A 19,768-nucleotide genomic window follows, 5' to 3' on the forward strand; every position below is an offset into this window, starting at 1 on the left:
CCAAGAAAGCAAAATCTGGGTAAGAGGGTGAGGATACAGAGAGACAGGGACTGAGAAAAAGGACTTCCTCTGACGGAGAAGAAAAAGAAGAGATTAAGACCGGGGTCGAGAGCTCGGGGAAGGTATTAAAATAGAGTTTTACAGCCTGACGGTAAGAGCAGGGATGAAATACGGCAGCGAGCTGAGCTGGAGCGCAGGAAACGCGGGCCCGGGGTTCGCGGCGCAGGCGGGGCTGAAGGAGCGCGGGGAGGAGCGCGGGGAGGAACGCGGGGAGGAGCGCGCACCTGGGACGCACGTCGGGGCGGGACCCGCGGAAGGACTGTCCAGGCCCGAGTCCTCCCCTCTGCGCGGCCCGCCCGGGGCAGGGCTGGAAGCCGGAAGCGGCCGCGTGGGAGCTAACTCGGGACTCAGCCGAGGGGAACACAGCGGCGCGCCCTCGCTGCGCCCCAAGCCCGGGCGCGAGCCCTCCGCGAAGGCCGGGGCCATGGGGGCTCCGCGCCGCTGGCCGCGCGCGTCCCAGGGGCCCCCGCCGGTGCCGTCGCTCCTGCTTCTCCTCCTGCTCCTGTGCGGCCCGGGCCTGGGTCGCGCCTCCCCGAGGCTCTTGGACCACCCGGCGCCCGTGTGCACCCAGCAGGTGAGACCCCGACGCATCCCGGGGAGCGGGGGCCGAGGGCCGGGGACGCGGGGCTGTCGCGTGACAGGAGGTCCGCGCAGGGTCTCGGGGGCTCCGAGGCTCGGGCACAGAGTGGGCCGCCGTGGGGAGGACTCCCGGAGCGCCGGGAGTTGCTATGCGGAGCCGGGAAGACACAGAGTTCGCTGGCAAAGATCGCGCAGCGCCGGTTGCACAACCTGGGCCGGCGTCCCAGCGGGAGGTGGCGGGGGGGAGGTGGCGCCTCCGCGGGGGGCCCACACTTGGGGAGGGCCTCGGAGGAGGCGCGGCCGGCCGGAGGCGGGGCACGCTGGTTAGTAAAGGTGGGGAGGGGCCTACGGAGGGCGAGGCGGGAGCGGGCCCGGTGCCAGCCCGGGTCCTGGAGCCCTCCTCCGCCGGAGCCCGCGCCTCGGGGGCCCCGCGGCCTCAGCGCCTGGCGCACGGGCCCCGGGGCTGCGGGGGCAGCTTCCGGGGAGAGTTGTGAGGGCAGAGCGGTGACCCCTCCGGCGCGAGCCCTGGGGACCGCGCGGACCCTCAGGACGCCGCCCCTGCGGCCGCCACCGCCCAGGTCTGGGGTCCCGCTGGTCTGTATCCGCCGGGCAGCTGCGCCGCTGTGCCCACAGGAAGCGACACACCCACCGCCGGGTAGTGGCCTTGGGGTGGAGGACCGACTTCGGGGAAAAGAGACAGACACACACACACACACACACACACGCACGCACGCACGCTCCGTCCTCTCCCCTCCGCTCCTCTTGTTTTCCTCGGCCCAGTCCCCTCCACCACTGGCGCTAAGAAATAACCCTCAGTATCTGAGTCAGAGGATGTGAAATAACCGAAGCGGTATTTCTCCTGACCTAATTTTGTCGAGGATTCACCACAAGAGGGTGGAGGAGGGTCAGCGACTGTTTAGCAGAAACTTTTCTCTTAACGTGAATGATTTGGGGACCGTCCTTGTGACTCCCACTCCTGGGCAAAGCCTGGGACCCGCTCAGCAGGTCCTTCCCTTGGACTCGGTGCATTTCTCAATGGCCACTTGCCAGGCGCCTGCAACATACAAGGTCCTGAAACGACAGAGCCCCACTGCCTGATGACCGGAGCGGTGGTGACTCACCCAGGAGCCTGGAGCGGGGCTCTCTGCGCAGCCAGTGGGTGTACAGAATTCCAGGGAAAAGAGAAAGTCCTGCAGCCTCGGGTGTTCTTTGTGGCAGAGAAGACACTTGGGCGGCCCTCCAAGACAGAGGTCTGGGTGCGCAGGCTGAGGACTGGGTGGTCTGAGTGGCAGGAAAGTGAGAGAAGCCTCGGGAAATGAGGGAGGAGCTCCCCTGAGCTGTGCTGAAAGTTCTTGACCTCAGTTGCTCAGCGGGAACAGGGGCTTGGCCTGATGGGGGTGTGGGGTTGGCAGAGAGGGATCCCCTGGCAGATTCATCTGCACCCCCAGGCTCTGCTTTCCCGCCCCCGCCGTACACCTGGCCACAGACACACGCCCCCCACGGCCCGCGGCTGCCCTGAAAAGAGACGAGCAACGCCCTCCAGATTTCTCTCCCTCCGCTGGCGCTTCAGTGGTTAGAGCGCCACGTAGTGTCAGGGGAAGCCCGCACTTGACCCTGGAGGACCTGGGTTTGCATCCTGACTTCACCACCTACAGCCCAGGGCTGCAAGCGCGAGACATGGGGGCTGACAGATGATTGTGGACCGAAAGGACGAAGGGGAGGGTGAGCAGATGAATGACGCAGCCAGCTCTGCCCACGAAGCAGTGACAGGCGGAGACCAAGCAAGGTTGGTTCTGGTTGCTTGGATTTAGCGCCTCAGAACCCAGGGGACTCTGAGTCCCCCCCACCCATCCGATCCTTACTGGAGAAACTGTGTTTCCCTGGGGAACCCTTCCCACCTGGGCCTTCTCAGCTTCCCATGGCCATGACCGCCAGCCCAGAAGAAAGCCCGCAACTTGGAGCTGGTCGGCGGGAGTGTTAAGGCGGGAGTGTTAACGCAGAAGTTTCTAGACAGGATGTGTGTTCCTTACAAATTCTTCTTTTCCCCAAGCACTTGCAGCTCTGACTGGGGGCGGAACAGCCGTGGGTTTAACCCCATCTTCTGGTCGCCACAGCTCTCGACCGTGCCCCTCCCCGAGTGTCACGTTGTGTCATGTGGGCACCGGGCGGTCAGGGCTTCAGTCAGTGCTGGCGGCATCACCGCAGAGTTCATGGGCTCCTCCACGGGCTGCCAGCCTCTGTCTGAGATGTGACAGAGGGCACATAGCAGCAGCAGCAGGAGGGGACGCGGCTGAGTCAGGCCCGGGCCTTGGGTGGAGCTCCTCTCTCAGCCGCCCTGCAGCCCCGGCCAGTCCCTCCACCGCTGTGACCCAGTGTTCCCGGCCATCAGGGGTGACTCTTGCCTCACGGGGTTGTGGGGAGAGCTCATAACACGCTGGGCAGACCAGAGGCTTGTGCGTTGGGTGTGCTGGGGCAGGAACAGTGACCTACAGCTTCATGCAGCCTCTGTGCCGGGGGTGACAGGCGTACCTTCATTCAGAGCTCTCAACGGGCTTCCTGGCCGGCACCATTCACCATAACGTCTCGGAGACGTTAGGCGGCCGGCCGAGGTGGACCAAAGTGGAGCTGTGTGTGACCGCCCGGCCCACTTCTCTCTACCAGGCTCTGGCGGATGTCCGTGGAACTGTCTGAGTCTTTCCTTGTAATCTTCACCACCGCGGATGGAGAGGGTGGGCCCACCTGTGGCGAGCGCCCCTTTTTATGTAGAGGCCACGTGGCCATGATTAAGAGCCAGGTTCTGGAGCAAAACTGCACGGGTTTGAGTGTCAGCTCTGTGGAGCCTTGGGCCACTTAGCTGACCTCCCTGTGCCTCAGTTTTTTCATGAATAAAAAGGGGATGATGGTACCGACCTCATAGGACTGTCGTTAAGATTAAATGAGGGCTTCCCTGGTGGCGCAGTGGTTGAGAGTCTGCCTGCCGATTCAGGGGACACAGGTTCGTGCCCCAGTCTGGGAAGATCCCACATGCCGCAGAGCGGCTGGGCCCGTGAGCCATGGCCGCTGAGCCTGCGCGTCCGGAGCCTGTGCTCCGCAACGGGAGAGGCCACAACAGTGAGAGGCCCGCGTACAGCAAAAAAAAAAAAAAAGATTAAATGAGACGTGCGTACAAAGCGTTAGCGTGATGCCTGGCACAGAAGGAGAGCTCGGTGAACACTGGCCGCTGCCATCGTCTTCATCATCGTGGGCAGCCCCTCTGGGGTTTCTGCAGGAGGCCCTGACGTCGTGCTGTTCACAAGCTCATACATAATGTTCTGGTCCTACTGCTTTTTAAATTAAAATGGGCATTTGAAACAAAGAAATGAGGAGTGATTTATTGGAGGGGAATAAAGCAGGGTCTGTCCTGGTGGTATGCAGAGAAGATCCTGAATGTGTTTTTTTACACGCCTGAAAACATTACATTAATGTAAATTCCTTATCGAAATTAAATTATAAGAAGAAAAAGTCTGCTATGGCTTCCCCTAAACAAATTCGTGCTTTCATTTCTCTGTCTCACATTTGAACCCTTTCCTTTGTTTGGAGTAATGTCATAGATGAAATTCTACCTTTTAATTAACTGTTATCAAGGTGATATAAGGTGATCCTTTTAAAATGGTACAAAGATGTTTAAAACCAAACCCAGCAGGTCCCTGCCCCCCCCCACAATCCCTAAAACAGTTCCCCAAAGAAGATCACTTATACTACTTCTAGTTATTTCTTCTGGCATTTACCTCCATACTTCTAAATGTACTTATATTGTTATTCTTCATTTGTCAGTTTTAGATATTACCTAGACTTACAATAGATGAAAATTTAAATTTCTTACATTACCTCCTCCCACTGCTTCCCCTCCCAGTCTTCCCATTGTGGTTCTGTCAGTGGTCAGTGCTTTTTTGTTTGTTTGTTTGTTTGTTTTATTTGGTTGCACTGGGTCTTACGGGTCTTAGTTTCGACAGGCAGGCTCCTAAGTTGTGACTCACCAGCTCCTTAGTTGTGGCAGGCGGGCTCCTTAGTTGTGGCATGCAAACTCTCAGTTGCGGCATGCATGTGGGATCTAGTTCCCCGACCAGGGATCGAACCTGGGCCCCCTGCATTGGGAGCGCGGAGTCTTAGCCACTGCGCCACCAGGGAGGTCCCAGTGGTCAGTGTTTATACTATAACAAATGCTAATCTTCACTGCTGAGGCAAGTGTGTGCGCTTCGGTTGTATTTCTTTTCTGGTAGAATTTCTCTTTCCTCCTGGAGATGATAATTCCTTTCATTCTTCACTTCCATAATTTTCCGTGTAACTAATGTTGGTTTTTTTCTATGAGATTTTGTCATATGTGTTTGTCACATGTCAGATATTCCGATATTTGCCATATGTCAGATATTCCATCGGTTTCATTCTGTATTCTCCAACCCCAGCCTGGACCGATGACTCCCCAAGCCTGTGGCAGTGGGTCAATCTTCCTTCTCAGAGGTTAACTCCCTCATTTTGCTGGAGCATATCCTGCAGTTTCCTATAAGAAAAAGTATGAGGGTGTGAGAGGTATAGATAGATGAATCGATCTTTTTTTTAAGTCTTTATGTGTCTGAAAATGTCTTTATTCTCCCCTCACACTTTTTTGATAGTTTGGCTCTGTATAAAAATCGCGGGTTAAAGATACTTTTCCCTCAGGATTTTTAAGGCACTGCTTTGCTGCCTTCCAGCCCACAGCATAGATGCTAAGAAAGCCGATGCCACTCTGATTCCTCTCTGTGTATTGCCTATTTTTTTCTCTCTGTAAACATTATGATTTTCTTTTCACTCCTGGTATTCCAGAAGTCTCATGATGGGCCTTGATCTAGGTCTTTTTTTCATTTGCTGTGAAGGCCATTCAGTGGGCCTTTTTAATTTGGAAATAATCAGTTCTAGAATTTCTTTTTCTTTTCTTTTTAATTTCTTCCCTCTATTTTCTATGTAGTCTTCTTCTGGAAATCTAGTTAACCATGTCTTATCATTCCTGAATTGATTCTCTAAATATTCATATATTGTTTCTCCTATTTCTGTTTGTATTTGTTCTACTTTTGGAGAAATTTCCTGAATTTTATAGCCCAGTCCTTCTGTGGAATTTTTTATTTTCAAGATTCGTTTTTATTCTCTGCTTGCTCATTTTTCCACAGTACCCTGTCCTTCTCATGTGGATGAAGTGTCCTCTCTTATTTCTTTGAAACTGTTATATTTTGTTTGTTTTAATTTTATCCTGTTCCCAGCATTGTCTTATTTCCTCCAAGAGCTTTTTTTTTTTTAAGTTGGGGGAGTTTTGACCTATTTTTCATACAGGAAATCCTTCTCAGATATCTGGTACCCTTTGGCTGTCTGAGAATATGTCAAGACTGAGGTCCTAAAAGCTGACTGGATGCCCTGTGTAGATGGGCGTTCTGATCGCTGAACTTACTGTAAGGGTCAAGCTGGTGGTGAACGTGGCCTGTCTGTTGGGCGACTCTCAGATGTCGAAATCCAGAGGTCTTTTCTCTGGGCTTGCCGGCCAGCATTCTTTTTTTTTTTTTGGCTGCGCTGGGTCTTCGTTGTGGCACCTCTAGTTGAGGTGCACAGGGTTCTCTAGTTGCGGCACGTGGGCTTAGTTGCAGCATGTGGGATCTTAATTCCCTGAGCAGGGATCGAACCCAGGCCCCCATGCATTGGGAGTGTGGAGTCTTAACCACTGCACCACGAGGGAAGTCCCCATGCCAGCATTCTGAGATCAGGGCAGGGAAAGAGGCTAAGGTGCCTCCCAGCTCCTAAAGGCACTCAGAAAATGCCAGTTCCATTTGCCGTGTGCTATGCCCACTTCTCACCCTGTCTCCTCAGTTGACAGGAGAGAAGTGTGGTCCCCCCAACGAGAGTGTCCCTCAAAGAGAGAGGGAGGGTGCCTGCGTTTCGTTCTTGAGAATGAGCCCGGGGACGCCAGAGCCCGGCTTGTGGATTCAAGTTCTTTCTTGTCTGTAATTACCTGCTTCTCTTTCCCACAGGGGCTGAACTGCACAGTCAAGAACAGTAAGTCACCGGTTTTTGTTTTTCTCATGTTGCCGCGATGAAGCGCTGACCCCGCGCTGAGCTGACGAGGGTCCCAGCCCCCAGCAGGAGGACCCCTGAGATTTGGGGCCGCACCTGCACCTCTGTCAAGGACGTTCATCGCGCAGCAGTCAGGATGGGAGGCGCAGGCCTGTCATTAGGATTTTCTCTGGGGTGCTGCCCTGGTGAATCTGTAACGCGACTCTTTCGCCAGAGCTGTCACCCTGAAGTGGGTGACATCTGGGGTGGGACCTTGTTTTGTGTTTTAATTCAAGGAGGAGGCGCACAGTTCAAGTGTCTGTGCTCATTAGGGACCCCGCACATAACAATAGAGCAGCTCTTATGGTTGTCCCACTCTCCTGCCCCACTTCCAGCCACTGCCTCCTCTTAAAGCCAAGGGCATGCTTTGTCGTCTCTCCTGAGGTGCCCTCTAGACATCAGAGCTTTGCCGTGACCCCAGACAGGCATCAGGAAAGCGAGCAGGGCTGGGCAGCTGAGAGCACAGCTGCGGTCTCAGGGTCACGGCCTGACCCTGATGGCCTGGCTCCCTGGCCCCCCGCGAGGTGTCTTCTTTGGTCTGCATCTTTGGTTTCTTGCAGAGCCTGCAAGCCTCTGATTTCTGCCTTTCCTGGCCCCCAGGTACCTGCCTCGACGACACCTGGATCCACCCTCGAAGCCTGACCCCCTCGCCCCCCAAAGACGTGCAGACCCAGCTGCGCTTCGCCCGCACGCAGCAAGGACACCTGCTCCCCGTGGCTCACGTCGAGTGGACGCTTCAGACAGACGGTGAGCGGGCATCTGGAAGTGCTGCCCACCTCCGGGTGAACCCACAGATTGGACCGCCCGGCCCTCCCCCCAGACTCAGAACTGGGCTCCCAGCCCTGTGCTCAGACACGAGGGGCCAGTTTAGTGAGAGGACCCATCGTTTCAGGCAGTGAGTCCTTTTTCAGTGTTTGGACGTTAACCCACGATCCTTCAAGGAAGGCCTTTCTTCAGCCTAAAATCTTCATCACCCTGGAAAAGGCGTCAGGTCGTGAGTTGTCTGACTGCGGGGCTGGCCCTCCTGACAGCAGTGCCACAACCTCTCAGGGGTGGGTGACCAGGGCGCCCAGAGCTGTGGACGGTTGGGGGAGCCTCTTCCTGAGGCTCCAGCCCCGCTGGCTGCTGCAGCCCCTTCAGGTTCGGGGACGCCCCTTTGACACCCACACCGTGTCGCCAATGCCTTAGCCACGAATTTGCAAAGCTTTCACTTCAAACCCCGGGTAAAGTGTCGCTGTCCGTGTCCAGCAGGGGTAGCTGTCCACGAGGCAGTGGCTAATCCAGCCCAAAGGGAGCTTGGAAGGAGCAGGAAGCAGAGGGTGGGAAAGACGGGCAAGCGTCCCAGATGGGACGTGACCCCCCACCCCGGCAGTTAGTCATCCTTGATCTGCAGCTGCGGCCCCTCCCCTCCCTCTGCCCTCCAGCCAGCATCCTCTACCTGGAGGGAGCGGAACTGTCCGTCTTGCAGCTGAACACCAACGAACGTCTGTGTGTCAAGTTTGAGTTTCTGTCCACACTGAAGCATCATCACAAGCGGGTAAGACTCCAGCTGGGGCGGGGGATGGGGGCGGGGATGGTGGTGACCGTGGGGAACAGCACACACGCACACGCACACACGTGTGCACACGCACACACACGTACGCACACGCACACACACACCGCTCTTCCTTCCGACCTTATGTCGCCGCTCGCTGTTGCGGCTCCGCAACCCACGCCTGTACCGGGTCAGCCCGGGGCCTCCGGGAGGAGAGGCTCTGCCCAGACCAGAGCTGCCGTGGTTTCCGCTGCAGCTGCTGCTCCTTTTGCTGCTCAGAGCCGGAAGTGGATTCTCTTTGAGTTTGGTTAAAGCACTGATGATCAGCGCGTGGTCCCAGGACCAGCATCATCACCTGGGAGCTGTTAGAAATGCAGGTTCGAGGGCCCCACCCAGACTTCCTGCATCAGAGACTGGGGGTGTTTAAACAGCAGCAGTTGGTGGTGACAAGCCTGGAAGGTGGTCCTGACCGAGGCTCATCTGAACACTGCTGCTTTACGTCTGAAAAGTGGCCACTGGCAGGGCTCCCACAAACACAAGTAGCAAAGACAGATCCCCTGTCCCCTGTTTAGTGGGGACCCCCAAACTACTGCTGGAGGATGGTGAGGACCAGGGAGCCCCACGTAGTCCACCAGGGAAGTTGGAGTCCGTGTGTGTCACCTGCACCATCCAGAAAATGTTTGCGCAACAAAGATGCTGTCAGGCCTGGGCAGGTGGGCGGGGGGGACCTCATCGCCCTCTCGCTGCACTTTTGTGCCCCAGGACATTCTCAAGAGATCCCTGGCTCTCCCATTAAGGAGGCAGGGTCACTTAACAAGTAGTGTTTAGCTGCCCCTTGTGTGCTCTGGAGTTGGAGAGGGCCGATGGGGGAGGGGGCTCTTTCGTCTTTCCCCAAATTCTCTTGCTTTTGGCCCCCACTGTCTCCTGATGAGGCCAGATCTAGGTTTTTTAAAATAGGCAAGAAAGGGACTTCCCTGGTGGCACAGTGGTTAAGAATCCACCTGCCAATGCAGGGGACACGGGTTCGAGCCCTAGTCCAGGAAAATCCCTTAGCTGCGGAGCAGCTAAGCCTGTGCACCACAACTACTGAGCCTGTGCTCTAGAGCCCACGAGCCACAGCTACTGAGCCCACGTGCCACAACTACTAAAGCCCACGTGCCTAGAGCCCGTGCTCCGCAACAAGAGAAGCCGCAGCAATGAGGAGCCGGCGCACCACAACCAAGAGTAGCCCCCACTCGCCGCAACTAGAGAAAACCCGTGCACAGCAACAAAGACCCAACGCAGCCAAAAATAAAATTAATTAATTAATAAAAAAAGATAATAATAAGCAAGAAAGACCAGAAGAAACGAAGAACAGGGAAACAGATGCCTCCGACTTGGGAGCTTGCTGTAGTGGTTGTTTTCTCCCTCTTTTGACTGATCCTTTGGGGGTGGATGGGGTGCACTTGGGGCCCGGGTGGGTGAGAGCCGTGACCTGTCTGCCCTCCCCTTCTCCCATCTCCTAGTGGCGTTTTGCCTTCAGCCACTTCGTGGTGGAACCTGGCCAGGAGTACGAGGTGACCGTCCACCACCTGCCTAAGCCCATCCCTGACGGGGACCCAAACCACCAGTCCAGAAACTTCCTGGTGCCCGGTAAGAGCACCCTCCCCAGCCTTCCCTTCACCCCTCGCTCTGCAGTCAGCCTGTGGGACCCACGGGACAAACAGGTGCAGGGCCAGGTTCTTTGCTGAGTGGCCGCAGCCTCCACTCCCTGAAGGCGGAGCCCGTTCTTGCGACACAAACAGTGGGTGTTGGCCCACGACCCCAGGAGCTTCTCGGGACCCGGAGTCCTTCCGCGTGGCCGAAGATGCACATTTCCTGCCCAGAACGTGTCAGGAACACAAGCGAGTCCCGGGAGAGCCGTGGCCCCGCCCCAGCTCTAGTTCCTCTCTCTTCCCCCACGTCCCACCTGCGTTTATCCCACGCCTTCCCCTCTTGCCACTACTCCCTCCTCCTGGGAGGCCTGGCGCGCTCATCTTCCACAGCACCATTTGATGTGTGTGCACCTCTGGGGCGCACCTCTGTCCCCCCCAGCCTCTCTGCCACTGCCTGCTTTTCTCATTGTTAACAGCCAAGCACACCTAGACGCCCAGCCCCTTGAGAACAGGGCCTGGGCCCCGCACCCGCCTGTGCAGCCTCCAGACCATGACAAATGGCCCTGCGTGTGGGAGGTGATCGGGAGATGCTTGTTGAAGCCTTCTTCATCTCCAGAGCACCCCCTGCTCACACACGTGCACACATGCATACTCATATACGTGCACATGCACACACACACGTGCGCACACGATCTGTTCACCCGGCTTTCTTGCCCCTTGTGTCACTCCCTGCTCCCTGACATTCCATCATCTTGACATATTGGTGACGTGATATTACGCTATTTGCTTTTACGGTCTCTCCCGCTGGAATGTCATCCTCGGAGGGCAGGGACTTTGTCTCACTCACCGCTGTATCTCCAGGGCCTGACACAGGGCCTGGCACATATTGGGGGCTCAGCCAGTATTTGTCAAATGAGTGACCCCCCCGCCCCCTCCCCTGTCCCTAAAGCGGACTGGCTCAGCCCTTGTCACTCGCAGTGATTCACGCCTCTCACGTGCCTTCTGAAACCAAAGTAAGCACATTGCAGTCAAGGAAATGGATCAAGAAGACATCTCCAGAGGAGTGGTCCCCACGGGGTCCCTGGGTCCGCAGCACCATGGAGTCACCTGGGAACTTGTCAGAAATGCAGCTTCCCAGGCCCACCCCAGAGGGGCTGAACCCAAGACTACTGTGAGGACGTGGGAAAGTTGGGGAGATGCTGCCGTTTGCTGAGGGGGACACAGGACATCTCTCCTCAAGGGCAGAGGCGGCTCTGAAGAGGGAGCCCCGGGGGAGAGGAAGCAGGAGCGGACCAGGACCCCTCGGTCCCAGAGCAAGTTCAGGGATCTTACACCTGGATCCAGAAGGTTCCTGGAGGGAGGAGGGCTGAGACGGCCAGGGCGGTCCCAGGCCTATGGGGCCTCTGGCCCGTGGCAGTGTCTGTCCTGGGGCTTCTCTGAAGGGCCAGCTTTGAACAGGCTCCCCAGAGGCAGAAGGTTGTTACCTCTGGTGTCAGAGGCTCTGTAGGAGCCAGCTTTCTGAGGGAGACGCGTAACGGTTGCGCTTTTTCCTGGTCCACAGACTGCGAGGACCCCAGGATGAAGATCACGACGCCCTGCGTGAGCTCAGGTAACTGTGGCGGGCAGTCCTGTGGGGGGCTTCACTTGGGTGCACAGGCACACATGCACACCTGCACGCATGCTCTCCCCTCACTCCCGGCCACGTCTGTGCCCCTGTGGGACAGGCAGCCTGTGGGACCCCAGCATCACTGTGGAGACCCTCGAGGCCCACCAGCTGCGGCTGAGCTTCACGCCGTGGAACGAGTCCACCAAGTACCAGATCCTGCTGGACAGCTTTCTACCCGCGGAGAACCGCAGCTGCTTCCGGCACGTCGTGGATCTGGCCGTGGTAACTGCCCTCTCTGCCGCTCTCCTGACCCCCCAGCTGGGCTCAGAGCCACCTCTCCGAGCCTCGAGGCCCAGGCACGCAGGCTGTGCTGGAGGGCGTGACCTGGGCTGTCCTTCTCCCTTCCCATGTGTGGCTGGTCTGCGGCTGGTGTGTGACTGGAGTGTAGCTGCTCCGACAGCTGACGGGACACGACTATCTCTGCCCTGTACGCCCGGCCCTCTGTGCTCCCCACCCCCACGTGTTCCTGGTCCTCTTCTTGTTTAGCCTTGTTAATTCCATTATTGCAAAAAGGATTTGAAGACTTTAAAATGTGGAAATGGAGACAAAGGGAAGTAAAGGTGAGGAAATAAGATGAAGCCAGGGTAGGGCCAGTGCAGGACACGTGTGTCTGTCCCCAACATCCCCAGCGGCCAAAGCCAAGAGGGGCAGCTGCGTGCTGGATGCAGTCCTGCGTCAACACACCCACGGCCCTGGGGAGGGGCCGCTCCTCCCGGAGCGGGACTGCCAGCCTCTCCCCAGGGCCTCACTGTCCCTCTACCCTGCAGCCTGCACAGGAGGCCACCCGGCAGCGCTGCAACGTCACGCTCACCCTGCCAGACTCCAGCTGGTGCTGCCGTCACCACGTGCAGGTGTGGAGTGGGGTGGAGACGGGCTGGGCACAGGTGCAGGTGGGCAGCCCGGGGCTCATGCTCCCCAGGGACCCGGCACCGCGACCTCCTGGGATTTCCTGCCCAGCCCCCGGCCTCCCCTGGGCAGGGCCCTTTGCCCCCTCCTGCCCAGCAGCTGCGGGGACGCCCTGGAGGGGCCGGCGGGGTCCGAGGTGGGCCCACACCCCCCGCCTCTCCTCCCTGCGCTCTGGACTTGCAGATCCAGCCCTTCTTCAGCATCTGCCTCAACGACTGCCTCCGACACTCGGTGGCCGTGCCCTGCCCAGAGGTCCCGCACACGCCAGGTGAGACGCACGGCTGCCGGAGGCGCGCCCGGGGGGAGGGCGGGTGAAAGTCAGCAGCCCGACCCGAACCCTGACGTCATCCTGGGGTGGGGGCAGGGGGCGGCAGTTGTCCAGGCCTGCGCTGTGGGGCCTTAGAGAGACTCCACGTTGGACTCCTGACTGCCTTTCGTTAGCTGTGTGGCAAAGCACTTAACCTTTCAAAACTTCCGTGACTTGAAAAATGGGGATTCTTATTGTCATAGTTACAGTTAAGGACCATTTAGTGAACAGGGTGCTCTAACATGTCCATTTCTAATTCTCACAAACTGTGAGTCATAGTACTACCTACTAAGTACTGTATACTAGGTACTTTGCACTATAGTGCTGTGTGCTATGTCCTGTGTACTAAGTACTGGGTACTGTGCACCACAGTATAGGTACTGTGTACTATAGAGCTAAGTATATTTTACTGAGTACTGTGTACTAAGTACTATGTTCTGGGTACTATATACTTTGTACTAAGTGTGTACTGTGTACTAAGTACTGTATACCTTATACTGAGTGCTGTGTACTAAGTACTATGCACTACGCACTGTGTACTATGTAATATATACCATGAAGTGGAGACTCCCTCCCCCAGGTTCATAGGTGAGGACACTGAGGCACAGAGATGGCAGGCACCTTGTCCAAGGTCACACACCGGGAAAGTGGCAGACCCCGGTTCTGACCTGAGCCCCCGGCGCGCTGCCCACTTCCCGTTCAGAAGCCTCCTGCAGCCAGACGCCAATCAAAAAGCAGCGGGCCGGGCTTCCCTGGTGGCGCACTGGTTGAGAGTCCGCCTGCCGATGCAGGGGACGCGGGTTCGTGCCCCGGTACGGGAGGATCCCACATGCCGCGGAGCGGCTGGGTCCGTGAGCCATGGCCGCTGAGCCTGCGCGTCCGGAGCCTGTGCTCCGCAACGGGAGAGGCCACAACAGTGAGAGGCCCAATTAGCTAAAAAAAAAAAAAAAGCAGCGGGCCGGGTTTCCCTGGTGGCGCAGTGGTTGAGAGTCTGCCTGCCAATGCAGGGGACATGGGTTCGTGCCCCGGTCCAGGAAGATCCCACATGCTGCGGAGCGGCTGGGCCCGTGAGCCATGGCCGCTGAGCCTGCGCATCCAGAGCCTGTGCTCCACAGTGGGAGAGGCCACAACAGTAAGAGGCCCGCGTACCACAAAAAAAAAAAAAAAAAGCAGCGGGCATTGCACTGGCCTGGACAGAACCCGGCCTCCCGGTGGAGGCGGGCGTCTCCCAGTAGGCCACCAGCTCAAATGTCCCCTGTAGGTGGTGTCGCTAAGTTTAATAACCTGTACAAAGGGCTGGGCGTCGGGCCAGGCCGTCAGCAGGCCCCTGCTCGCGGGTGGTGGGTGTGGTGACTGCTGGTAACTGAGAGTCTGTCCCCTAGTTCTGTTTGCAGACGCCACTGAAGGTAAGGCCAACTCCGCCCAGGCTCTGCCGCCTCAGGGGACACACAGGTCCCTGCCGTCCTGGAGTGGAGCCAGGCAGAAAGGCTGCACAGGAGGCGGCCCTGGGTGGTGGGACCATGGCCCGTCTTGGTGTCAGGGAGGACCCCCCGGGGTGGGCGGTGGGTTGAGGACCCCAGGGCTGGCACAGCAGAGAGGGCGGCTCAGGGAGGGCAGCGGGCGGGCCCCCGGGGCTGGTGTCGCAGGCCTCCCCGCCACGCCATCACGCTGTTCTCCTGCCACAGACTACATGCCCCTGTGGGTGTCCGGGTGCATCCCCAGCCTCTCCATCCTGCTCGTGGGTTCCATCATCCTGCTGGCCGTCTGCATGGCCTGGCGGCTACCGGGTAAGGACAGGGACTGTGGGCCCACCTGGGGCTCCCCCTCTGCCCCGCCCCTCTGACCGTGCCCCTTCTCCCGGCACCAGCTGGGAGACTGTGCTCACAGCCCCACGCACCCCCGCCCTTCAGCCTGTTACTAAGCTTCGGTTCCCTCCGGCTGCGGCCCTCTGTGGCCACATCCTAAGCAGGAGGGAACATGGGTCTTCGGGGTGGGGACTTGGCCTCTCCCTGCCCCTCCATGACCCCGATCTGGGAGGCCGTTTCCCCTGTGACCACGGCTCGTGCTGGGAAAGATCACCAGCCGGGCGCGAGACCTGTCGAGAGGGTCCTTCTGCAGAGGCTCCCTGGGAGGGTCCAGCCGTCCAGGTGTCTGCAGGTGTCGGGAGGCCGTCTGCCTCTCGTGCTGCACGTCTGACCTTTTCCCGAAGTGCCCGCTCCTCGGGGCGAGGGAGGACCTCAGAGTTCTAGGCAGAGGCCCAAAGGGTGGGGCTTGAAATCAAGGTTCCAAACGTCCTCCTTGGCCGCGTGGCTCTGGTGAGTCAGCCCTGCTCCATGGGGCCCTTCGCTGCATCCAGGACAGAGTGGTCCCTTAAGCACGCTGGTTTACCTCCTCACCCCAGAATACCAGCAGGAGGGGCTTCCCTGGTGGTTCAGTGGTTAGGCCTCTTCAGTCTCATTGCCAAGGGCCTGGCTTCACTCTCTGGTTGGGGAACTAAGATCCCACAAGCCATGAGGCACGGCCAAAAAAAAGAAAAAATACCAGGAGGAGATTTAAGGGGCCCAGTGACACTACTTCTAGAGGCATCTCGGAAGACTTTTGCCTCCTGGAAGGACACGTCTGGGGAAGGGGCTTCCCCTGAAGGGGGGCTCTGCTTGGGGATGGTCACTGTTGGGGTGTAACCTCCCAGGCACCATGCTGGGGGTCCCAGCCGGGTCAGTGCTGCAGAATACTTGTGACCCAGCTGGCGGGGTGTGCCGGGCACTTCACACACAGACCCATTTCACAGAGGAAGAAACTGAGTTTCAGAGGCTTGATACCTCCCACAGGTCACACAGCGGTCATGGGAGGGATGGTCTCCCTGCAGAGGCCCAGAGCATCTAAGAAGTGCTACCTCGACCCCTCCCTTGGTCGGGGGTGGGGCAGAGCTCCCAGCAGGTGCCCCTGTGAGCTGGTCCCTGTTTCTCTTCCAAAAGAGACATTCTGAGCCATCTTGTAAGGCTTGTGCTTCCTGCAAGGACACTTCTGGAGTATTACTTCTGGCATTTCTTTTCCTTTCAGGGTCCCATCACGGAAAATATGAAAATGGCACCAAATGCACAGGTGGGCACCTCCCGGCTTGGGCGGCCTGGGTTTGGGGTGAGTCTGTTCACAGCGGCCTGGAGGGGCTACCCAGTCAGCTCCTGTCCCTCAGGAGATGGCACCTGCCAGGGACCCACCTCTAGCTCCGAACAGAGGGGACCTCAAACAGCGAGGCTGGGCTTACAGTTGCTCATCACTGAACGAGGAGGGGAAGGTAAAGGCACTGTATTTTGTGAAAAGAGGTCCTCCCGAAAGCAGCTGTGTGTATTCCATAAACGGGCCTTTGTGTCTTGTAAGAAAAAAAGCAATTTTAATTAACATGTAGGCTAAAGGCCAGATAAAAAAGTGAGAGACTCTTTTCCCGGAAGGCACAGGCTGTTTTGCAGGCAGCCAGCACAGGCAAGGCAGCCGCCTTGGGCTTATTCTGAGGTCTCAGCTGCATTTTGGGGGCTCGGGAGTCTTCTGGCCAGCCGGGCGGGGCTGTTCCCGGCCTGTGGTGTGTGGTCAGCGCCGACATGCCTGAACCCCCGGCCTGGCTTCCCTTGTTTCCCTCAGACGTCCTGCCCGCTGCCACCAGCCTGAGCCCCCCACCCCTGAAGCCCAGGAAGGTCTGGATCGTTTACTCGGCCGATCACCCCCTCTACGTGGACGTGGTCCTAAAGTTCGCCCAGTTCCTGCTCACCGTGTGTGGCACCGAAGTGGCCCTCGACCTGCTGGAGGAACAGGCCATCTCAGAGGCGGGGGTCATGACCTGGGTGGGCCGCCGGAAGCAGGAGGTGGTGGAGAGCAACTCCAAGATCATCGTCCTATGCTCCCGAGGCACCCGGGCCAAGTGGCAGGCCATCCTCGGCTGGGAGGACACCATCGTCCAGCTTCGCTGTGACCGCGGGAAGCCCGCGGGGGACCTGTTCACAGCGGCCATGAACATGATCCTGCCGGACTTCAAGAGGCCGGCCTGCTTCGGCACCTACATCGTCTGCTACTTCAGTGACATCAGCTCCGAGGCCGACATCCCCGAGCTCTTCAACATCACCTCCTGCTACGCGCTCATGGACAAGTTTGAGGAGGTCTACTTCCGCATCCAGGACCTGGAGATGTTTGGGCCGGGCCGCATGCACCGCGTCGGGGCGCTCACGGCCCAGAACTACCTGCAGAGCCCTGGCGGCCAGCAGCTCCGCGAGGCCGTGCAGCGCTTCCGCCGCTGGCAGGCCCAGCGCCCCGACTGGTTCAAGCTCGAGAACCTCTGCTCGGCAGAGGACCAGGACCTCCCATCCCTGGACGAGGAGGCCTTTGAGGAGCCGCCGCCGGAAGGAGGGATTGTCCGGCAGGAGCCGCTGGTGCTGGAACCCGCCTCCCAGGGCAGCCTGCTGGTGGATCTGCTGCTCGCAGGGGAAGGAGGGGGCCCGTCGCGGCTGGAGCCCCAGCTTCGGCCCCAGGAGCAGCCGGCGGCCCAGACGCTCCAGACCACGGTGGTCCCAGTGGACGGGGCCCCTCCGGTGCAGGCGGTGGAGCCCATCCCTCAGGCCATCAGGAGCGGTGCCACCAGCCGGCTGGCCCTGGTTGGGGGAGACGAGGCCTGCCCGCTCCTGGGCGGCTGGGGCCCTGGGCGGAACAGCATCCTCTTCCTCCCCGTGCACCCCGAGGACCCGCCCCTCCGCAGCAGCCCCACGGGGCAGCCAGACGGCTCCATGCTGCCATCCCTGCAGCAGAGCCTGCGCTGCCAGGACGTGCGCACGCCCCCTGGGGGGGAGCAGCGGCGGTCGGTGCAGTCCGACCAGGGCTACATCTCCAGGAGCTCCCCGCAGCTCCTGGACGACGACGACGGGGCCCGGGACGGGGGACCGAGCGGGCAGCCGCTACATCCCGAAGGCCTGGAGAGCCTGCGGAGCCTCCAGCTGCTGCTCTTTCTCCAGGAGCTTCACAAGAACCCTGGCCTGGAGCCCAAGGGGCCGCCGTGTGGGGCCTCCCCCGCCCAGGGCGGTGAGCACGTGTGTCCGTAGGTGTGCATGTGTGGACGTGTGTGTGCTCGTGTGTGAGGTGTGTACCTTTAAAACGTAGACATCTGGACTCTGTCCCCTTAACCTTTCTTCCCGTGACTGTCCCGCGAGAGCCCACAGCCTGTCCCCAGGAGCAAGTGGCAGAGTCCTTGGGTGTCCGGCATTCGTTCCTTCAGCCTTTATTTTGTGCCCCGCATTGCCTGACCATCAGGGAGCTGCTCGTCCAGTGAGAGGGACGGGGTAGCACACGGGGTGGGGCGCAAGATGCAGAGGCTGCCAGAAGCTCGCCCGGGGCTGTGAAGTCCGCAGAAGGGGCGCCTGGCGCAGGGAGAAGCTTCTGGAGGAGGACATGTTTGAGCCGAGGAGCAGCTCGTTTCCCGGGCCGAGGGCTGCAGGCAAGCAGGGCAGGGCTGTAACCGAGCCTGCAGTGGAAGGCGAGGCAGCGGGTGCAGCCTGGGGAGGCCTCGGGGCCAGGCTGGGTGCGGCTGGGACTCCTTCAGCAGGATGAGCTGCTGCATCCAGGAGGCTGAGGGCCAAACACACCCAGTCATTTTTGGAAAGAGACCAGATAGAAGTGAGGGTCGTGGGCTTCCCTGGTGGCGCAGTGGTTGAGAGTCCGCCTGCTGATGCAGGGGACAGGGGTTCGTGCCCTGGTCTGGGAAGATCCCACATGCCGCGGAGCGGCTGGGCCCGTGAGCCATGGCCGCTGGGCCTGCGCGTCTAGAGCCTGTGCTCTGCAACGGGAGAGGCCACAACAGTGAGAGGCCCCCGTACTGCAAAAAAAAAAAAAAAAGAAGTGAGGGTCGTGGCCACTGACGGCATCAGCAGGGCCTGAGCCCAGGCATGGCCTCTGTCAGCGGGAGACCTACGGCCGAGGATTCTTTTGGGGCTGCAGGCTGGGCCCCTGGGCTGCAGCGCCCAAGCTCGGGAAGCACAGGGAGCCCCCAGCCCTGTACATGCTGGGGTCCCCCCCTGGGATTGAGGGTTCTCTTTGCCTGTTCCTGAGTCCTGAACTGGAGCTCCAGGCTCCTGCACGGAGGAGAGGATCCTGAAGTTTGGTGGGAAATCAGATACCAGGGTGTGCGCACGTGCGTGTGCGAAAGCGCTTATCAATGAAAGAATGAATAAATTTGTTAACTCAGAATTCCTGGCGGTCGAGTCATACGTTGCTATAGGTCAAGAAGTTCCTAGTGGCACAGGCCTTGCTCGTGGTGAGGTTGTGCCTGGTAGCAGCAGGCCTTCGAGGCCCAGGACCCGGACGGTGCACAGCTCACAGCCAGCCCGCTGGTAGCAAAGGACCAGGTGCGGAGCACTATAGACCGGCGTCCATGTCCCCCCAGATCCTGAGGTTGACACCTAATCCCCAGTGTGATGGTGTTGGGGAGGACCTCTGGGAGGAGGTGAGGGCACGGGTGGGGCCTCGTGGATGGGACGAGTGCCCTCGTAGGAGACCCCACAGGGCCCCCTCGCCCTCCTGCCGTGAGAGGACAGCGAGGTGGCCGTCTTTGAAGCAGGAATCTGCTGGCACCTTGAGCTTGGACTTCCAGTCTCCAGCACCACGAGGGGTGTTTCTGTTGTTGATAAGCTGCCCAGTCTGCAGTGTTCCGTTAACAGCAGCCCGCGCGGACTAAGACGGGGACAGGGGCTGAGCCTTCCCATCCGCCAGCCTCTGAGGTGCCATCCCTCTGATGATGCAGGTGGGTGTCATTGGGTCCAGACCCCCACAGGCTTTCTGGGACATTCCCCCTGCTTCCAGTCAGCACGTGTTCAACGTGCAGAGTGTGGATTCCACAGCTGGAGCCGGGGCTCTGCCGTGTGGCAGGATGGCCAGCCCACGTGGTCCTGGTCCCGGGAGCGCACTCTCCATTTGGATCGCCTTCCCCACAGACCTCA

At 59.1% G+C, this 19,768-nt stretch overlaps 1 protein-coding gene across 3 annotated transcripts; it reads left to right on the plus strand.

Moving 5' to 3' along the window:
- Nucleotides 1–49: 49 nt before the first annotated feature.
- Nucleotides 50–19,019, plus strand: IL17RA (interleukin 17 receptor A). 3 transcript variants are annotated; one of them, XM_082636566.1, is made up of 13 exons: nt 50–634; nt 6,669–6,693; nt 7,351–7,497; nt 8,175–8,287; nt 9,790–9,916; nt 11,480–11,527; nt 11,643–11,806; nt 12,352–12,435; nt 12,674–12,758; nt 14,192–14,203; nt 14,483–14,584; nt 15,858–15,899; nt 16,434–19,019. In XM_082636566.1, the coding sequence occupies exons 1-13, from the start codon at nt 164–166 to the stop codon at nt 17,876–17,878; spliced, it is 2,865 nt and encodes a 954-aa protein (XP_082492692.1). In that variant the 5' UTR covers nt 50–163; the 3' UTR covers nt 17,879–19,019. The 3 variants fall into 3 exon arrangements, with proteins under 3 accessions (XP_082492692.1, XP_082492693.1, XP_082492694.1); XM_082636567.1 differs by lacking the exon at nt 14,192–14,203; XM_082636568.1 differs by lacking the exons at nt 14,192–14,203; nt 14,483–14,584.
- Nucleotides 19,020–19,768: the final 749 nt, after the last annotated feature.

Source organism: Mesoplodon mirus (assembly GCF_964341445.2).
Source record: "Mesoplodon mirus genome assembly, chromosome: 11".
In the NCBI taxonomy this organism is placed as follows: Eukaryota; Metazoa; Chordata; class Mammalia; order Artiodactyla; family Ziphiidae; genus Mesoplodon; species Mesoplodon mirus.

Excerpts from the sequence above, each read along its gene's own strand:
- IL17RA (XM_082636566.1), top strand. The coding sequence starts at position 164 with ATGAAATACGGCAGCGAGCTGAGCTGGAGCGCAGGAAACGCGGGCCCG. Across the intron at positions 12,436-12,673 it reads GCTGCCGTCACCACGTGCAG|ATCCAGCCCTTCTTCAGCAT; the intron begins GTGTGGAGTGGG and ends CTGGACTTGCAG. Across the intron at positions 15,900-16,433 it reads AAATGGCACCAAATGCACAG|ACGTCCTGCCCGCTGCCACC; the intron begins GTGGGCACCTCC and ends TGTTTCCCTCAG.